Source organism: Scomber scombrus, unplaced genomic scaffold, assembly GCF_963691925.1.
Source record: "Scomber scombrus unplaced genomic scaffold, fScoSco1.1 SCAFFOLD_204, whole genome shotgun sequence".
In the NCBI taxonomy this organism is placed as follows: Eukaryota; Metazoa; Chordata; class Actinopteri; order Scombriformes; family Scombridae; genus Scomber; species Scomber scombrus.
Window position 1 is genome coordinate 25,033 of NW_026910713.1, and position 16,489 is coordinate 41,521.

Below are 16,489 nucleotides of genomic sequence, written 5' to 3' on the forward strand. Positions count from 1 at the left end.
CTCCGCCTCCTCACCCCCGTGGGCAGCACGGCGACATCCAATCACTGCACGGTGGCAGGGGCCCACGCCGCCAAGCACTCCGGAGGCGCCCCGCGACCTCCTTCCTCCCTGAGCGAGGAGGACGATGGAGGAGGAGGCGGCGGCAGGGTGAAGAAGAAACGAAAGAAAAAGGACAAGAGAGGGCGGGAGAAAGGAGGAGGAGGAGGAGGAGGAGGAGGTGTGGTGGTGGAGGTGGAGGAAAGGGAAAGCAGCAAACCAAAGAAACGAAAGGAGGAGAAGGAGGCGGCGACGACGGTGGTCACACTGAGGAAGTGCGCGGAGCCCAAGGAAGTGAAGGAGCGAAAGGAGCGCAGGACCAAGGGGAGGGAGGGCAGGAAAGAAAGTGTAACGGAGATAAAGAATGTGACGGGGCGGAAATCGGCAGGTGCTGCTGTGGCCCCCGGGCCGGCTGCGGTGCCCGTCAAGGTGCCTGGAAAGAGAGGAAGGAAGCCGAAGGTCAAAATCCTACCTCCTGTACCCACAAATCAAGGTACGCAGTGATGGGAGGGGGTCGTTTGAGTGTGTGTGTGTTGGGTTTATGGTGTGTGTGATATTTATATAGAGGTTGTGTGTGAAGATGTTGATGATGTCCATTTAAACACAAAGGTTCAGTGTTGGTTGGGAGTTAAATGTGCTCATTAATTACTTTATACAAGAATGCATTTGAGGTGTTCAGGGAAAGTCAGTTAACTGTAGCGTCTACCGATAGTATGCATGTGAGGCGTTTAGGGAAAGTCAGTTAATTGTAGAGCCTACCGATAGTATGCATTTGAGGTGTTCAGGGAAAGTCAGTTAATTGTAGCGCCTACCGATAGTATGCACGTGAGGTTATTATCTAGACATAATATTCCTAGATAGAAATGTTGGATATATGTTTAGATATCGTTAAACTTGGAGGCTGCGTCGGTTTGGACTGGCTACTGGTGGCAGGCTAACTACAGCAGCTAACGATGGGGTTTTAAGCTGTGGAAGAAATTTGTAGTGGACGTGCAGAGCCAGAAGACGAATAAAGCAAATGAAAAACAGGAGAAAAATGTGCACGCTGCAGCTCCCAATGCAGGTATTTATCTGGATATCACCAGCGTGACGTTTCTTGCACAATGCTCTATCTTCACACTAAAAATCAACTATCAACATCACTATCTTAAATAAACAATGGTCACCTGACAGTCACATGATCCCACTTAATACTTCACAGGTGTGCATATAGGTGCAAACAAATGAACGTGTAAATAAAAAAAGGAAAACAAGTAAAAGAACAATCTGTGTACATAAAGGTAAAATGGTAGTATGTTTGATTAAATATGAGTATGCATGTGAGGTGTTTAGGGAAAGTCAGTTAATTGTAACGTCTACTGATAGTATGCATGTGAGGTGTTTAGGGAAAGTCAGTTACTTGTAGCGTCTACTGATTTTATGCATATGAGGTGTTTAGGGAAAGTCAGTTAACTGTAGCGTCTACCGATAGTATGCATGTGAGATGTTTAGGGAAAGTCAGTTAATTGTAGCGTCTACCGATAGTATGCATGTGAGGTGTTTAGGGAAAGTCAGTTAATTGTAGCGTCTACCGATAGTATGCATGTGAGATGTTTAGGGAAAGTCAGTTAATTGTAGCGTCTACCGATAGTATGCATGTGAGGTGTTTAGGGAAAATCAGTTATTTGTAGCATCTACCGATAGTTTGCATGTGAGGTGTTTAGGGAAAGTCCGTTAACTGTAGCGTCTACCGATAGTATGCATATGAGATGTTTAGGGAAAGTCAGTTAATTGTAGCGTCTACCAATAGTATGCATATGAGATGTTTAGGGAAAGTCAGTTAATCGTAGCGTCTACCGATAGTGTGCACGTGAGGCGTTTAGGGAAAGTCAGTTAATCGTAGCGTCTACCGATAGTGTGCACGTGAGGCGTTTAGGGAAAGTCAGTAATTTGTAAATCATCCAGGTTGTGGTTGAATCGAGGACAAATGGACTTGTAGATACTTTTCGCCTCTAATCCGAGGTGCGTCTTCACTTCTGACTGACTGATCTCAGGTATTTAACTTGTGTGGGGTCGTCATCTAGGTCGTTGATACCACTTTGTTCATTAGTGCTGCTGGCTGTGGTAGCGGACGGGTCGTCAGGGTGTTTGGAGCCGCCGGAGGCCGAGTGTAAACGTCAGTCATTGGAGTTGTCACATGAGGTCAAATGTGAACGGTTGTTAAATCTCCTGGGAAAGGGATGAAAGGACAGCGTTACAGGAGGGTGATAAATGGTGAGATCTGTGGCTCTGCTCCAGTGACTCCTTCAAGGGAACAGGAGGAGGAGGAGGAGGAAGAGGAGGAGGAGCTACTTGTTTAGATGCAAGTGCAAGTCTACATAAACTCAAGTGGACAGTAACATTAATTTCAGACGACAGGACATCAGGAACAACAGTTCGGTCTTTTTCATTCCTTCCTTTCCTACCTCCTTTCCTTCTTTCCTTTCCTCCCTTCCTTCCTCCCTCCTGTCCTCCCTTTCCTCCTTTACTTTCTTTCCTGCTTCCTCCCTTCGCTCAGTCCCTCCTTCCTTCCTCCTTTCCTTCCTTCCTTCTACCCTTCCTTCCCTCCTCCCTCCCTCCTTTCTTTTCCTGTACTTTGCTGTAAAAAGTAAAAGCAACACACACACACACACACACACACACACACACACACACACACACACACACACACACACACACACACACACACACACACACACAGAGCAACAGGCTGATAATGTACCAACAAGTGTCCAGACCTAGAAGAAGGAGCACAAACACCTAGAAGATGCACTTAAAGCTTGTTGATAATCTAACTGGTGAAGAAAAGAAGAAGAAACACAACAACACCATTATTTCATACATGCACGACTCAAAATTAACTTTTTTCCTCAGTTTCACACAGCTGTCAACCTTTCTCCCAAACTGAAGTTTATAAATATAGTTTAAATACTTTGTTTCAGTAACTTGTATCACTTCATTGACTCATTCTGGTCCAGTGTGGAAGTTTTGAACTCTTAATTTTATGTTAAACATCATGCAGCTTCATACTTTAACAGTTCATATGTACATCAGTCTCATCATGATCTCCTTACTGCTGAAGAAGAGCTATTTTTAGATATTATTTTGGGGCTTTTTTTTTTGCATTTATTGGACATTTGGTGGCAGAGAGGCCGAAAGGAAACAAGTGGAGAGAGAGAGAGAAATAAGTATAACATGCAGTAAAGGATTTGAATGAGGGACATTGCAGGTATATGATGTTGCACTGTTACCATTTGGCTACGAGGGCGCTCCAGGAGATAAGAGAGGTGTTTTTAACAAGTTCAAATGCAGAAAATGACTGCAGTGTTTCAAAATACATTTCCATCATTATAAATCGGTAAAGTATTGAAATTTTAAAGTAAAAAAATGAAGGATTTCCTTATCCGTGAGTGTCGCTCTGATTCTAGCATGACTTCATTCATTTTGAGCCATCACTACTTTCTCTGTTATATGACTTTGGTTGAATCTAATAATCTAAAAATCTCACATCTTCACCCTCCAACCTGTAGACTGGAACATGAGTTTCACATGTACACATATTTTATACACACACACGTATTTTATATGTATGTTTTGTTCTGTTGTCACATCAGGGAAGTGACTGTTTCTGTGCTAGAAGAAACTCCTTTCACCTTTCAAAGCTTCAAATAAGTTTCAATAATTGCTGTCGAAGCTCCCGAAACCCCAAAAAGAGAGATAATCAGAACAGAACAGCCTTAATAACTAAGTTACTAACTTTCAGCAGTTCAGTTTAACATATTTTGAGGTTTAGACTCTCAGGCCTTCTCCATGCAGAGGCCTGAAATAACAACGAGGAGTCACTTCTGCAGGGTTTACGTTAAACTGCAACAGAAAAGGAGTTAATCTTTGGGTTGTGATGTGTGTCTTTTTTGATGCATTGTGTGTAACTTTGTTGTGATGTATCGATATATATCACAAGTTCATCTGTGATTCCCACCTGTAGCAGGAGTTTCTCTCATCTCTGCAGAGTTTAAAATCCATTTGTTAGAATATATTATTAAAAGGTCGGAGGTGCTTCTGCTGGGATTTGAAACAGGTCCCTGCAGTTAGTTAGTTTGCTATGTTTTGGTCAGTATAATAAAACTAAAAGGAATAATCAGGTCCAGGTGAAGACTGGCTGAAGTTATATTAACCCTTACATACTGTTCAGGATCAAATTTGACCCATATTTTACATTTAAGAGTAAAAACATTCTAAATACTTTTTATTTAGCCTGAAATTTGATGATTTCTACTAAAATATTCCTTTCCTCCATCCTTCCTTCCTTTCGTCCCTTCCTTCCTTCCACACTCCTTCCTTTCCTTCCTTCTTCCATCCTCCCTTCCTTCCTTCCTCCCTCCCTCCTTCTCTCCTTCTTTCCTTCCTCCCTCCCTCCTTCTTTCCTTCCTTCCTTCTTTCCTCCCTCCCTCCTTCTCTCTTTCTTTCCTCCCCCCTACCTTCTCTCCTCTGTCCTTCTTTCCTTCCTTCTTTCCTTCCTCTTTTCCTTTCTCCCTCCCTCCTTCTTTCTCTCCACCCTCCCTCCTACCTTCCTTCCTTCCTTCTTTCCTCCGTCCTTCCTTTTACATTTGAGAGCTATAAAAACACTCTAAATACTTTTTATTTAGCCTGAAATTTGATGACTTCTACTAAAATATTCCTTTCCTCCATCCTTCCTTCCTTCCTTTCGTCCCTTCCTTCCTTCCACACTCCTTCCTTTCCTTCCTTCTTCCATCCTCCCATCCTTCCTTCCTCCCTCCCTCCTTCTCTCCTTCTTTCCTTCCTCCATCCCCCTTTCTTCCTTCCTTCTCTCCTTCCTTCCTTCCTCCCTCCCTCCTTCTTTCCTTCCTTCTTTCTTTCCTCCCCCCTACCTTCTCTCCTCTGTCCTTCTTTCCTTCCTTCTTTCCTTCCTCTTTTCCTTTCTCCCTCCCTCCTTCTTTCTTTCCACCCTCCCTCCTACCTTCCTTCCTTCCTTCCTTCCTTCCTTCTTTCCTCCGTCCTTCCTTTTACATTTGAGAGCTGTAAAAACACTCTAAATACTTTTTTATTTAGCCTGAAATTTGATGACTTCTACTAAAATATACAAACCTGGAAACATTTCAACCTTTTAATAACATTTGTGTGCAGCTGATACACATTTCTGTAGAGTTTTCTGATCCATATTTATACTGTTGCATTCATCACATTTAATATAATTCATTGAACTCATTATGTTGCTCCTGTTTTTATGTAACTTAGGAGCGTTGTATAGTGTGATTGTAAAATTTTATTCTCCATACACAACGTCATAAAACTTCAAAATAAAGTCCCTGTGCTCTCTGAAAGCTCCACTAAGGATTAATCACACATTTATCTGATTTACGAGCTATTAAAACATGATTTAAAGTCTATAAATCCAGTGTAGAGATCAGTTTATGAAGGGGTTAGAATATGATCAGTGTGTGAGGATCTCTCTTTGACTCACTCATGATCAGTGATGGGAATAAACAGCGTTACTAACAGCGTTACTTTTTTCAGTAATGAGTAAGTTTCCCCGGTTACAACGCCGTTACCGTTACTGCCAAAAAAAATGCGGCGTTACTTCTTCAGACCTCACTGAAGCGGTTTTCACCCAAACAGGCGCTTCTCTCTCTCTCTCTCTCTCTCTCTGTCTCTCTGCCAAAGACTGGCTGCACTTAGGGGCAAAACAAAAGACAGAGTAGGACCATAGACTGTATATAAAATGAACGTAACATCCGTGACGTCACCCATTGGTTTGTGGACTGCTGCTTGGAAGCGAATAGTTTCGGATCTGAGCAGCGCCATCTTGAACATTTCCGTTGCATGCCGGGTTAAAAAAAAACACGGATTCTACTTATATGGGCATCAGGAGGAGCATGAGGCGCCCTCCTGAACCTGTGAACCAATCAACCTGTCAATCACGACGTAGCCACGCCCTAATGCATACCCTGCTTTATCGTCACATATAAAATCAGGGAGGCCAAAATGTCCCAAATGAACATCATACTGCATTGAAGAAGGCTTTAAACTAGCGATTGAGACCATAAACACATTTTGAAAACGTTTACTGAGGTTAGAAATCAAGTGAGAAGTTGGTGAATTCTCCATTGACTTGTATAGAGACGGAAGTCCTTTTGACACCAAAACGGTCGCCCCCTGGTGGCCTTTTGATAGAATGCAGTTTTAAGTTACTTCCTCGTTGGCCTCACTTCAGAGGACCAGAACTCCCCGCCTGAGTAGGACGCAAATGAGACACAATCTCCTGGAATCTGGATCGAGGGAACAAGAGTGCGCTGTAGAGAGTGACTGCGGGTATATGTGTGTGTATGTGTGACTATCAATGCAGCGCGTGTTAGAGCAAAGCGTCCTGATAGCTCTGTGTTGCTGCTTATTAGCCCAATCTCCGCATCACCAGACCTTTTTATTTATTTATTCATTTCCAGTACGGTTTTTCATAGTTATATTAAGAGAAGTTTATATTGTTTTTGCTTTTTGAGGAATAAAATTCAATTGCTGCACATCTGCTACATGTACAATTATATTATTTACTTCTTTTTGAACGTGTTTTGGGCCAGTTGTTGTTGATTGGAGCAGTAAAAAGTAACGTAATAGTTACTTTTCTTGGTAATGAATTACTTTGACATTGATCTGACATTTATTTTTCTCCACTCACCAGCACGTCCTCCTTCCTCAGGACACTCCACCAAGGTCCAACGGCAGGTCCATGCCAACCAGGGCCACGGCAAGAACCACGGCCAGGCCAACAGCAAGACCCCCATCCCCACAGCGCCAAAACAGAGGGGGCCGCAAACCCAGGTAAGACATCAGAGAGAGAGAGAGAGAGAGAGAGAGAAGAGAGATGAGAGAGAGAGAGAGAGAGAGAGAGAGGAGAGAGAGAGAGAGAGAGAGAGAGAGAGAGAGAGAGGAGAGGAGAGAGCGATGCATTAGAAGAAGTAGAATTCAGATGAAAGGAAGTGAAAGAGGCAGCGAGCTTTAGAAGTGGACATTGATGGAGTAAAGCGAGCGAGGTAAAGCGGTAAAACCTGTCATCCTCGACTAATGATGCTGCTCTTCTCTCAGTAACACATATTTCACTGTAAGGTGATATTTTGGTTGCTTTTCTTTTCCTTTATTGGTGAGAAGAATGGGGAAGGACAGTTTTATTCAGACTACAGACAACATGAGTACAGAGCTGGTGGTGGTTTTACTAAATGAGACACTGAGGTTGGATTTCTGTCCTTGTGGGAAATGTGTCCGTCAAGTTTTGTTAAAATTGGCTCTTAGGTGTTGAGAACAGAGATGAGTCTTAACTCTTTAATGACTTGGAGAGTTTATATGTATAAATCTAATGCTGATACATGCAGTTTCATTCATGACACACTTCACAGATTTGGGGTGAACTTCCTGCTCTAACTTTAACCACATGAACCCAGCGGTGTCGATCTGATTTTAGTTGAAGGGCCACATAATGTAATGCAGCCTTTAAAAGCAGGAAGAGACACTTATTCCATATCATGATTAGCCTGGCTAACAGAGTGAGGTAGGGTCTGGTGAGGAGCCGTTCATTTCCTCGTATTTGAGGCGGGATCAATGAATGTCATTCAAATGCTTCTGTACGCTACTGGACGAACTTACAGCCAATCATATCAACGATAGACGATGACGTATTCAGAGCCTGTAGGGAGCAGCACGAACACTTCCTATTTATGTAGCACAAGTTTTTGTTCTATTTTCAAAGTGAACTTGCCTTCCAGTTTATTTAGCACACAATCTACTGCTGCAGCTCCGTGGCCGCCATGCTGGATGTAAACAGAGTCGCTCTAACGGTCGTCATCGTCTTAAGCCCGCCTCCCTCGTTCTGTGATTGGTTCCCTATCTCAGGCGAAGATTTTGTCTTGGTGGCCATGCTAACTTTCTGAGCGAAGTAGAATCTCGCTGGAATGAGAGCATGTTGAGAAGCTTAATACAAAGAAAACAAAAGTACAATTACAGGAATCATTGAAACATACAATTAAAAAAAGAACCCAATTATACTATACTACGTCTACTAATGTTATCCTAATCAAACTCAACTCGCTCATTGGGATTAAATATTCCACAGCAACATTTCACTGTGTAATTAAATAGTTTTAATGGCATTAAATATTTTTCCTCCTTGACACAGTTTCATTTTTCATTTTTCCCCTTTTTTAACCCTCCTGTTGGAGGAGGGAGGGAGGGAGGAAGGAAGGAAAGGAGTAAGGAGGTAGGGAGGAAGGAAAGGAGGGAATGAAAGAATGAAGGAAGGAAAGGAGTAAGAAGGGAGAAAGGAAGCAAGGAAGGAAAGGAGTAAGAAGGGAGGAAGGAAGGAAGCAAGGAAGGAAGGAAAGGAGTAAGAAGGGAGGAAGGAAGTGAGGAAGGAAAGGAGTAAGAAGGGAGGAAGGAAAGAAGGAAGGAAGGAAGGAAGGAAGGAGTAAGGAGGGAGGGAGGAAGGAAGGAATGAAGGGAAGGAGTAAGGGTGGAGGGAGGAAGGAAGGAAGGAAGGAAAGGAGTAAGGAGGGAGGAAGGAAGGAAGGAAGGAAGGCGTAAGGAAGGAAGGAAAGAAGGAAGGAGGGAGAAAGGAAAGAAGCAAGGAAGGAAGGGAGGAAGGAAGGAAAGAAGGAACAGTCATGTTTGCAATAGTCATACAATGCAGTAATTTAAAGTATTTTTTATATGTTGGGGTGAGTGTGATGCTTACTTTAAATAAAAAATAAAAAGAGATGTAAAAACAAAAGAAAAGTTAAAATAAAGTATTAAAAATAGCATCTTAAAACTTTCCGATATATAAAATGTGTCTGAGAGAAAGTGAGATAAAACGAAGACAAGTGAGAAGAAGAGTGGAGATGAAAAATATCTTTCTGGCTGATTTCATCAAGAAAGAGAGAAGAAGAAAAGAAGAAGTAGAGACAGAGAGAGAGAGAGAGAGAGAGAGAGAGAGAGAGAGAGAGAGAGAGAGAGAGAAGAAGTAAAGAGAGAGAGAGAAGTAAAGAGAGAGAGAGAAGTAAAGAGAGAGAAGAAGTAAAGAGGGAGATATAAATAGAGAGAGAGAGAAGTAAAGAGAGAGAGATAAATAGAGAGAGAGAAGTAAAGAGAGAGAGAGAAGTAAAAAGAGAGAAGTAGAGAGAGAGAGAGAAGTAAAGAGGGAGATATAAATAGAGAGAGAGAGAAGTAGAGAGAGAAGAAGTAGAGAGAGAGAGAGAGAAAGAAGAAATAAAGAGAGAGAAGAAGTAGAGAGAGAGAAGAAGTAGAGAGAGAGAGAAGAAGTAGAGAGAGAAGAAGTAGAGAGAGATAAGAAGTAGAGATAGAGAGATAAGAAGTAGAGAGAGAGAGAAAGAAGAAATAAAGAGAGAGAAGAAGTAGAGAGAGAGAGAGAGAGAAGACGAGGCAGAGTTACGATGTCATGATGTGGAAGAGAGAGAGAAGAAGTAAAGAGAGAGAGATGAGTAGTTTTGTTTTTTTAATGATGGAAAGAGTGGGGAGAGAGGAGAGAGATAAAGAGAGAGAGAGAGAGAGAGAGAGAGAGAGAGAGAGAGAGAGAGAGGGAGAGAGAGGGAGAGGGAGAGAGAGGGAGAGAGAGAGATGATAATGGACATGAAGAAGAACTATTAAATGGAGGAAGAGTGAAGTCATGAGTCACTGATGTGAAGTTAAGAAATGCAACAGCTGACTGCTGCGAAACAGAGAGAAGAGAGAGATGGTGATATGAAAGGAGAACGAGACCGATAAAAAGAGGAGGAGGAGAAGAAAAAGAGAGAGGAGGAGGAGGAAGAGGAAGAGGATGAAGATGAGAAGAGGAGACCATGTGAACATCAGACTCTGGGTCATCTCCAGGTCATGTTCCAGTATCAGGGTCACGCTTTGTTCAGAGGAAGATTAGAGAAAGTCCTCGTATGTGAAGCAGCTTTAATTCCATCTTAATCTTTCTCTTTTTCCTTTTTTTCCTTCTTCTCACTTCTGGAGTTCAAATTCAACACAGAGAAAGTTTACTGGGAATATTTCTACCAGTAAAACTCCTATATTTATTGATCTCACCGTCTGTACTTTAAGTTCAAATAAAGTAAGATGTATTTATGGAGCTTTTCATAAATATAAGACATAAAATGCTTTAAATAGGCAAAATAAAACCTAAATAAGATGATGCAATAATCCACACACACTCACAAAATATATGTTTCTATATACATTTATATACAAATTAATTTATATGTTTATATAATAAAATAAAATAGTAATTATACAATAAAATAAATAACTTTGCATGCCTAACTGATTCCTGTGTGTTAGGATCAGTCATGTGAGCTCAGTGTTAATATTTTAATATGTTTTTAGGGATTTACAAAGATATCACAATGTTGTTTAACAGATAAAACCCAAATTATATCCAGTTATCCTAAATCAAACTCAACTGGCCCATTGGGATTAAATATTCCACGGAAACGTTTCACTGTGTAATTAAATAGTTTTAATGGCATTAAAATAGAAATTAATGTTATTTTATTTTTCCTCCTTGACACAGTTTCATTTTTCATTTTTCACCCTTTTTAACCCTCCTGTTGGAGGAGGGAGGGAGGGAGGGAGGAAGGAAGGAAGAGAGGAAAGGAGTAAGGAGGTAGGGAGGAAGGAAAGGAAGGAAGGAATGAAGGAAGGAAAGGAGTAAGAAGGGAGAAAGGAAGCAAGGAAGGAAAGGAGTAAGAAGGGAGGAGGAAGGAAGGAAGGAAGGAAGGAAGGAAGGAAGGAAGGAAGGAAGGAAAGGAGTAAGAAGGAGGAAGGAAGTGAGGAAGGAAAGGAGTAAGAAGGGAGGAAGGAAAGAAGGAAGGAAGGAAGGAGGGAGGAAGGAAGGAAGGAAGGAATGAAGGGAAGGAGTAAGGAGGGAGGAAGGAAGGAAGGAAGGAAGGAAGGAGTAAGGATGGAGGGAGGAAGGAAGGAATGAAAGGAGTAAGGACGAGGGAGGAAGGAAGGAAGGAAAGGAGTAAGGATGGAGGGAGGAAGTAAGGAAGGAAGGAAGGAAGGAAAGGAGTAAGGAGGGAGGGTGGAAGGAAGGAAGGAAGGAAGGAAAGGAGTAAGTAGGGAGGAAGGAAGGAAGGAGTAAGGATGGAGGCAGGAAGGAAGGAAGGAAGGAAGGAAAGAAGGAAAGGAGTAAGGAGGTAGGAAGGAAGGAATGAAGGGCTTTTAATCATTTATTTTATATTTTGCATTATAGCAGAATAACAGCTTCAATATAATTAAGATTCTTTATTTTACAAGTATAAATAAATGAATTTATGACAATATGAGCGACTTTAAGTTATTATACTCATTAAATTTGAATATATTTTAGCTGTAAATACACAATAAAAGGACTCAGATTGAGTGCTGTGATGCTTTTCTGTGTTCAAATGCTAAAAGCTTTGAATATAATATCTAATTTAATAACAGTATCGGTCACTGTTTATATTAAAATTATAATAATTATTAAGTGATGCATGTTGTTCTACATTAGAGGATGAGAGCACATGGAAAACTTATCTCTACAGTATTTAGTATTTATCGTATTTAATCTTAATGTGTAGTGATTGTGTAAGTGTGAGGCTCAGCAGTGATGTGATGGGTGCTGTAGCTGCAGACAGCGTGTCTCGGTGTCTCGGTGTCTCGGTGTCTCGGTGGGATGAATCTGTTAAATATCGTCTCATGAACGATGATCGAGGTCAAACGTTGTCGAGTTGTATGTTTAGTGAAGAGAGTCGTTTGTGGATTTCTGAGAATAAGAAGAAGAAGAAGCTGCTACATGTGATATAGATGCTGATAGATTATACACACACACACACACACACACACACACACACACACACACACACACACACACACACACACACACATACACACACACATACACACACATACACACACGAGTCATGAGTGATAAAATCTCCATCAGTTGTTTGCAATGTGCCTTACTGTCAAAATTAAATAATTTTTTAGTAATATAATGTAACAAGGAAGGAGGAAGGAAGGAATGAGGGAAGAAGGAAGGAAAGGAGGGAGGAAAGAAGGAAGAAGGAAGGAAGAGGGAGGAAGGAAGGAAAGAAGGAAGGAAGGTAGGATGGAGGAAGGGAGGAAGGTAGGGGGGAGGAAAGAAAGAAGGAAGGGGGGAGGGAGGGAGAAAAGGAAAAGAGGAAGGAAAGAAAGAAGGACAGAGGAAAGAAGGAAGGGAGGAAGGTAGGGGGGAGGAAAGAAAGAGAGAAGGAGAGAGAAAGGGAGGAAGGGAAAGAAAGAAGGAAGGGAGGAAGGTGGGGGGAGGAAAAAAAGAGAAGGAGGAAGGGTGGAGGAAAGAAGGCAGGAGGAAGGGAGGGAAAAGAGGAAGGGATGAAGGAAGGAAAGAAGGAAGGGAGGAAAGAAAGAGAGAAGGAAGAAGGGAGGAAGGGCAGAAGGAAGGAAGGAAGGAAGGAAGGGAGGAAAGAAGGAACAGTCATTACAGACCCGGGAGGACGACACGAAGCTTTAAAGTTTACTCCAATCACCCGTCCACCATTTCTCCATCTGGCTTCCTCTCTGTTATTATTCACTGGTTGTTTGTTGCCGTAGCGATCAGACGATAACGCTACCTGGATACGATATTTACTCCAGACATTAACCAGCTCAACAAGCTCTCCTCACATCCTCGGGGAGCATTTTATAAACCTCTGAAATAAAATAAAAGGAGAAATGCTGCTGCAGGCGACCAGAGCTGCTAATTACTCTTCCTGAATCTCTTCTTCTTCTTCTTCTCTTCCTTCCTCAGAGATCCTGGCGCAGCGCCGGTGGAGAAGAAGAAGAAGGGGAAGAGGAGAAACCAGGAGCCGGCTGTCCAGGAGGGAGCGAGAGTGACGACACTACCTCAATGTCCGCCCTCAAACATGGGTGGAGAGGACAGCCAGGACCCTCTGGATAACGCGGTGAGTGGAGGGGAAGAAGAAGAAGGGATGGATGCAGGAAGAGGAGGGTTAATTAGTCTGAGCTGCATAATTAATCAAGTTTGACTTTACAGCATGTTGGTAGAGTTAGTTTTACACACTTACACGCTGTTGGGAACAAATATGACACATTATGATAGTAGAAAGCAATTAAAAACTATATTCAAGAAGCCTGCATTTTATGACTTTTCTTATAGTATAATATATTATATTTATTTTTGTGCATATTTGTCGCATTTTGACAGATAAAAATAATTAAAAACAAACTAAACAACATTTTTAAAGCCTGAAATGACTTTTTTATGACTTTTCCTATATTGGCCCAGAATGTCCAAAAATGGAAATATTTTCAAATTATTTATTTTTGTATTAGTTTTATAGTATATTATATTTATTTTGTGCATATTTGTCGCATTTTGACAGTTAAAAGCAATTAAAAACAACCTTAACTACATTTTTAAAGTCTTAAATCTTATGATTTTTCCTATAGTATATTATAGTATATTCATTTTTGTGCATATTTGTCCCATTTTGACAGTTAAAAGCAATTTAAAAACAATCTAAACTACATTTTTAAAGCCTAAAATGTAATGACGTTTCCTATAGTTCAAGTTCAATCAAGTGTAACTTTACAGCATATTGTTAGAGTTTAGTTTTACACACTCGGTTAAATATGACCCTTTTTGATAGTAGAAAGCAATTAAAAACAATCTAGACTACATTTTTAAAGCCTGAAATGACTTTTTTATGACTTTTCCTATAATGGCCCAGAATGTCCAAAAATGGAAATATTTTCAAATTATTTATTCTTGTGCATATTTGTCCCATTTTGATTGTTGAAAGCAATTAAAAACAACCTAAACTACATTTTTAAAGCCTTAAATCTTATGACTTTTCCTATAGTATAGTATATTTATTTCAGTTCATATTTGTTGCATTTGAGAGTCAAAAGCAATTAAAAACAACCTAAACTACATTTTTAAAGCCTGAAACTTTATGATTTTTCCTATATTATAGTATAATATACTTATTTTTGTGCAAATTTAACCCATTTTGACAGTTAAAAGCAATTAAAAACAAACTCAACTACATTCAAGAAGCCTGAATTTTATGACTTTTCTTGTAGTATAGTATATTATATTTATTCTAGTGCATATTTGACCCATTTTGACAGTTAAAAGTAATTAAAAACAACCTAAACTACATTTTTAAAGCCTGAAATCTTATACCTTTTCCTATAATATAATATAGTATATTTATTTTTGTGCAAATTGTGCAAATCTAAACTACATTTTTGAAGCCTGAATTTTATTTTATTTTTTTATAGTATAATATTTCATCACTTCTTTAGTAATAAAACATGTAAATTCTGTTTCTACACTTTTCATTTCATTGTTTCCTTCCTGCATGTTCAGTAAAATAGATTTATATAATATATATTTCTATTTATAGATGATAATAAAAGTCTAAGTAGCAGCATTTCCTGTTACATGTCATTCATGTCATTTCTTTATTATTATTATTATTATATCCTGTATCAGTCACACATTTCCTTTTTCCTTCCTTTATTCTCTGCTGTGCTTTTGTTTTACTCTCCCTTCTTTGCTCTTTCACTTCTTTGTTTTCTCTTTCCATCTTCACCTCCGCTTCAGCTCTCCACTTCCTGTCTCTCACTCTCTCAACAATTCATACTAATTCAGTTTATTGTATTATTTCCTTCCTCTCTCTTCCTCTCCGTTCACCCTCTTCCTCCCTTTTATTCATCCGTGTCTCTCTCTCTCTCTTCTCCTCTCTTGCAGAAGCGGCGTTCGGGTCGTCAGGTCAAAAGGAGAAAGTATAACGAGGATTTGGATTTTAAGGTTGTCGACGACGACGGAGAGACGATCGCCGTTCTCGGATCCGGACGGATTTCTGCGCTGAACGCTACCGCTCTGGCGTGGCAGGCGGAGGTAAGGAAGGATGAAGAATAACTCACTTTGGTGTTATGCTTTTCTTTTTTTTACTCCTCAATCTTCCTTTTCCTCTCTTGGAGACTCTCGACAGACCGCTATGAGCTGGAAGGAAACACCAAAAGTAGCTTTAATAGCATATTTGTATTGTAATCTTAATTTTTAAAAGTTAAACAATAGCATAACTTTTCAAATGTTAACTTTTTAAAAAAGGGGGGAAGGATTAGAGAACTTAATCCTGCACCCTTTACGAACATTGAATGGTTTTTATTTAGTTGTTTATCTACAGTTTGCTTTTATTTTGTTACTTTAACATTTTCGAAATAAACAAACTAAAAATGTAAAAATGATAAACAAACATATGCATAATGATAATTCATGCATACTTAGCTTAGGTAGCTAATACTTCCTCCTGCACCCTTTATGAACATTAGCTAGTTAGCTAACTAACTAACTAACTTACTATCTATCTATCTATCTATCTATCTATCTATCTATCTATCTATCTATCTATCTATCTATCTATCTATCTATATCTAACTAACTAACTAACTAACTAACTAACTAACTTACTATCTATCTATCTATCTATCTATCTATCTATCTATCTATCTATCTATCTATCTATCTATCTATCTATCTATCTATATCTAACTAACTAACTAACTAACTAACTAACTAACTTACTATCTATCTATCTATCTATCTATCTATCTATCTATCTATCTATCTATCTATCTATCTATCTATCTATCTATCTATCTATATCTAACTAACTAACTAACTAACTAGCTAACTGATTGACTAACTAACTAGCTAGCTAGCTAGCTAACTAACTGACTGATTGAATAACTAACTAACTAGCTAGCTAACTAACTAGCTAACTAACTTACTAACTAGCTAGCTAACTAACTAGCTAACTAACTTACTAACTAGCTAGCTAGCTAACTAACTGACTGACTGACTAACTACCTACCTAACTAGCTACCTAACTGACTAAATAACTAACTCTCTAGCTAACTTACTAACTAGCTAGCTAACTAACTAGCTAACTAACTAACTAACTAACTAGCTAACTAACTGACTGACTGACTAACTACCTACCTAACTAGCTACCTAACTGACTAAATAACTAACTCTCTAGCTAACTTACTAACTAGCTAGCTAACTAACTAGCTAACTAACTAACTAACTAACTAGCTAACTGACTGACTGACTGACTGACTACCTAACTAACTAACTAGCTAACTAACTAAATTCATCCATTCATTCACTCATACTCTCATCTGCACAGCAAAACAAAACATACTTTCTACTCCACTACATTTATTTGACAGCTTTAGTTACTTTTCAGATGAATAATTTGACACAATGGATAATATAACAAGCTTAATATAACAAGCTTTTAAAATACAACACATTGTTAAAGATGAAACCAGTAAAGCAATGTGTAGTCGGCTCACATTTCAGATGTCTATGAGTCGTTAACAGCTCCACCAAATAGTGATTTTTCCCTCT

General features: G+C 39.7%; 1 protein-coding gene across 1 annotated transcript in view; it reads left to right on the forward strand.

Moving 5' to 3' along the window:
* Nucleotides 1-289: 289 nt before the first annotated feature.
* Nucleotides 290-16,489, forward strand: part of LOC133977253 (chromodomain-helicase-DNA-binding protein 6-like) — a gene marked incomplete in the record, with an annotated part of 43,682 nt that continues 27,482 nt past the window's right edge. Inside the window, 4 exon segments of the mRNA XM_062415352.1 lie at nt 290-529; nt 6,749-6,888; nt 12,851-13,004; nt 14,822-14,971. Of these exon segments, the coding sequence (XP_062271336.1) occupies nt 6,797-6,888; nt 12,851-13,004; nt 14,822-14,971 (396 nt within the window).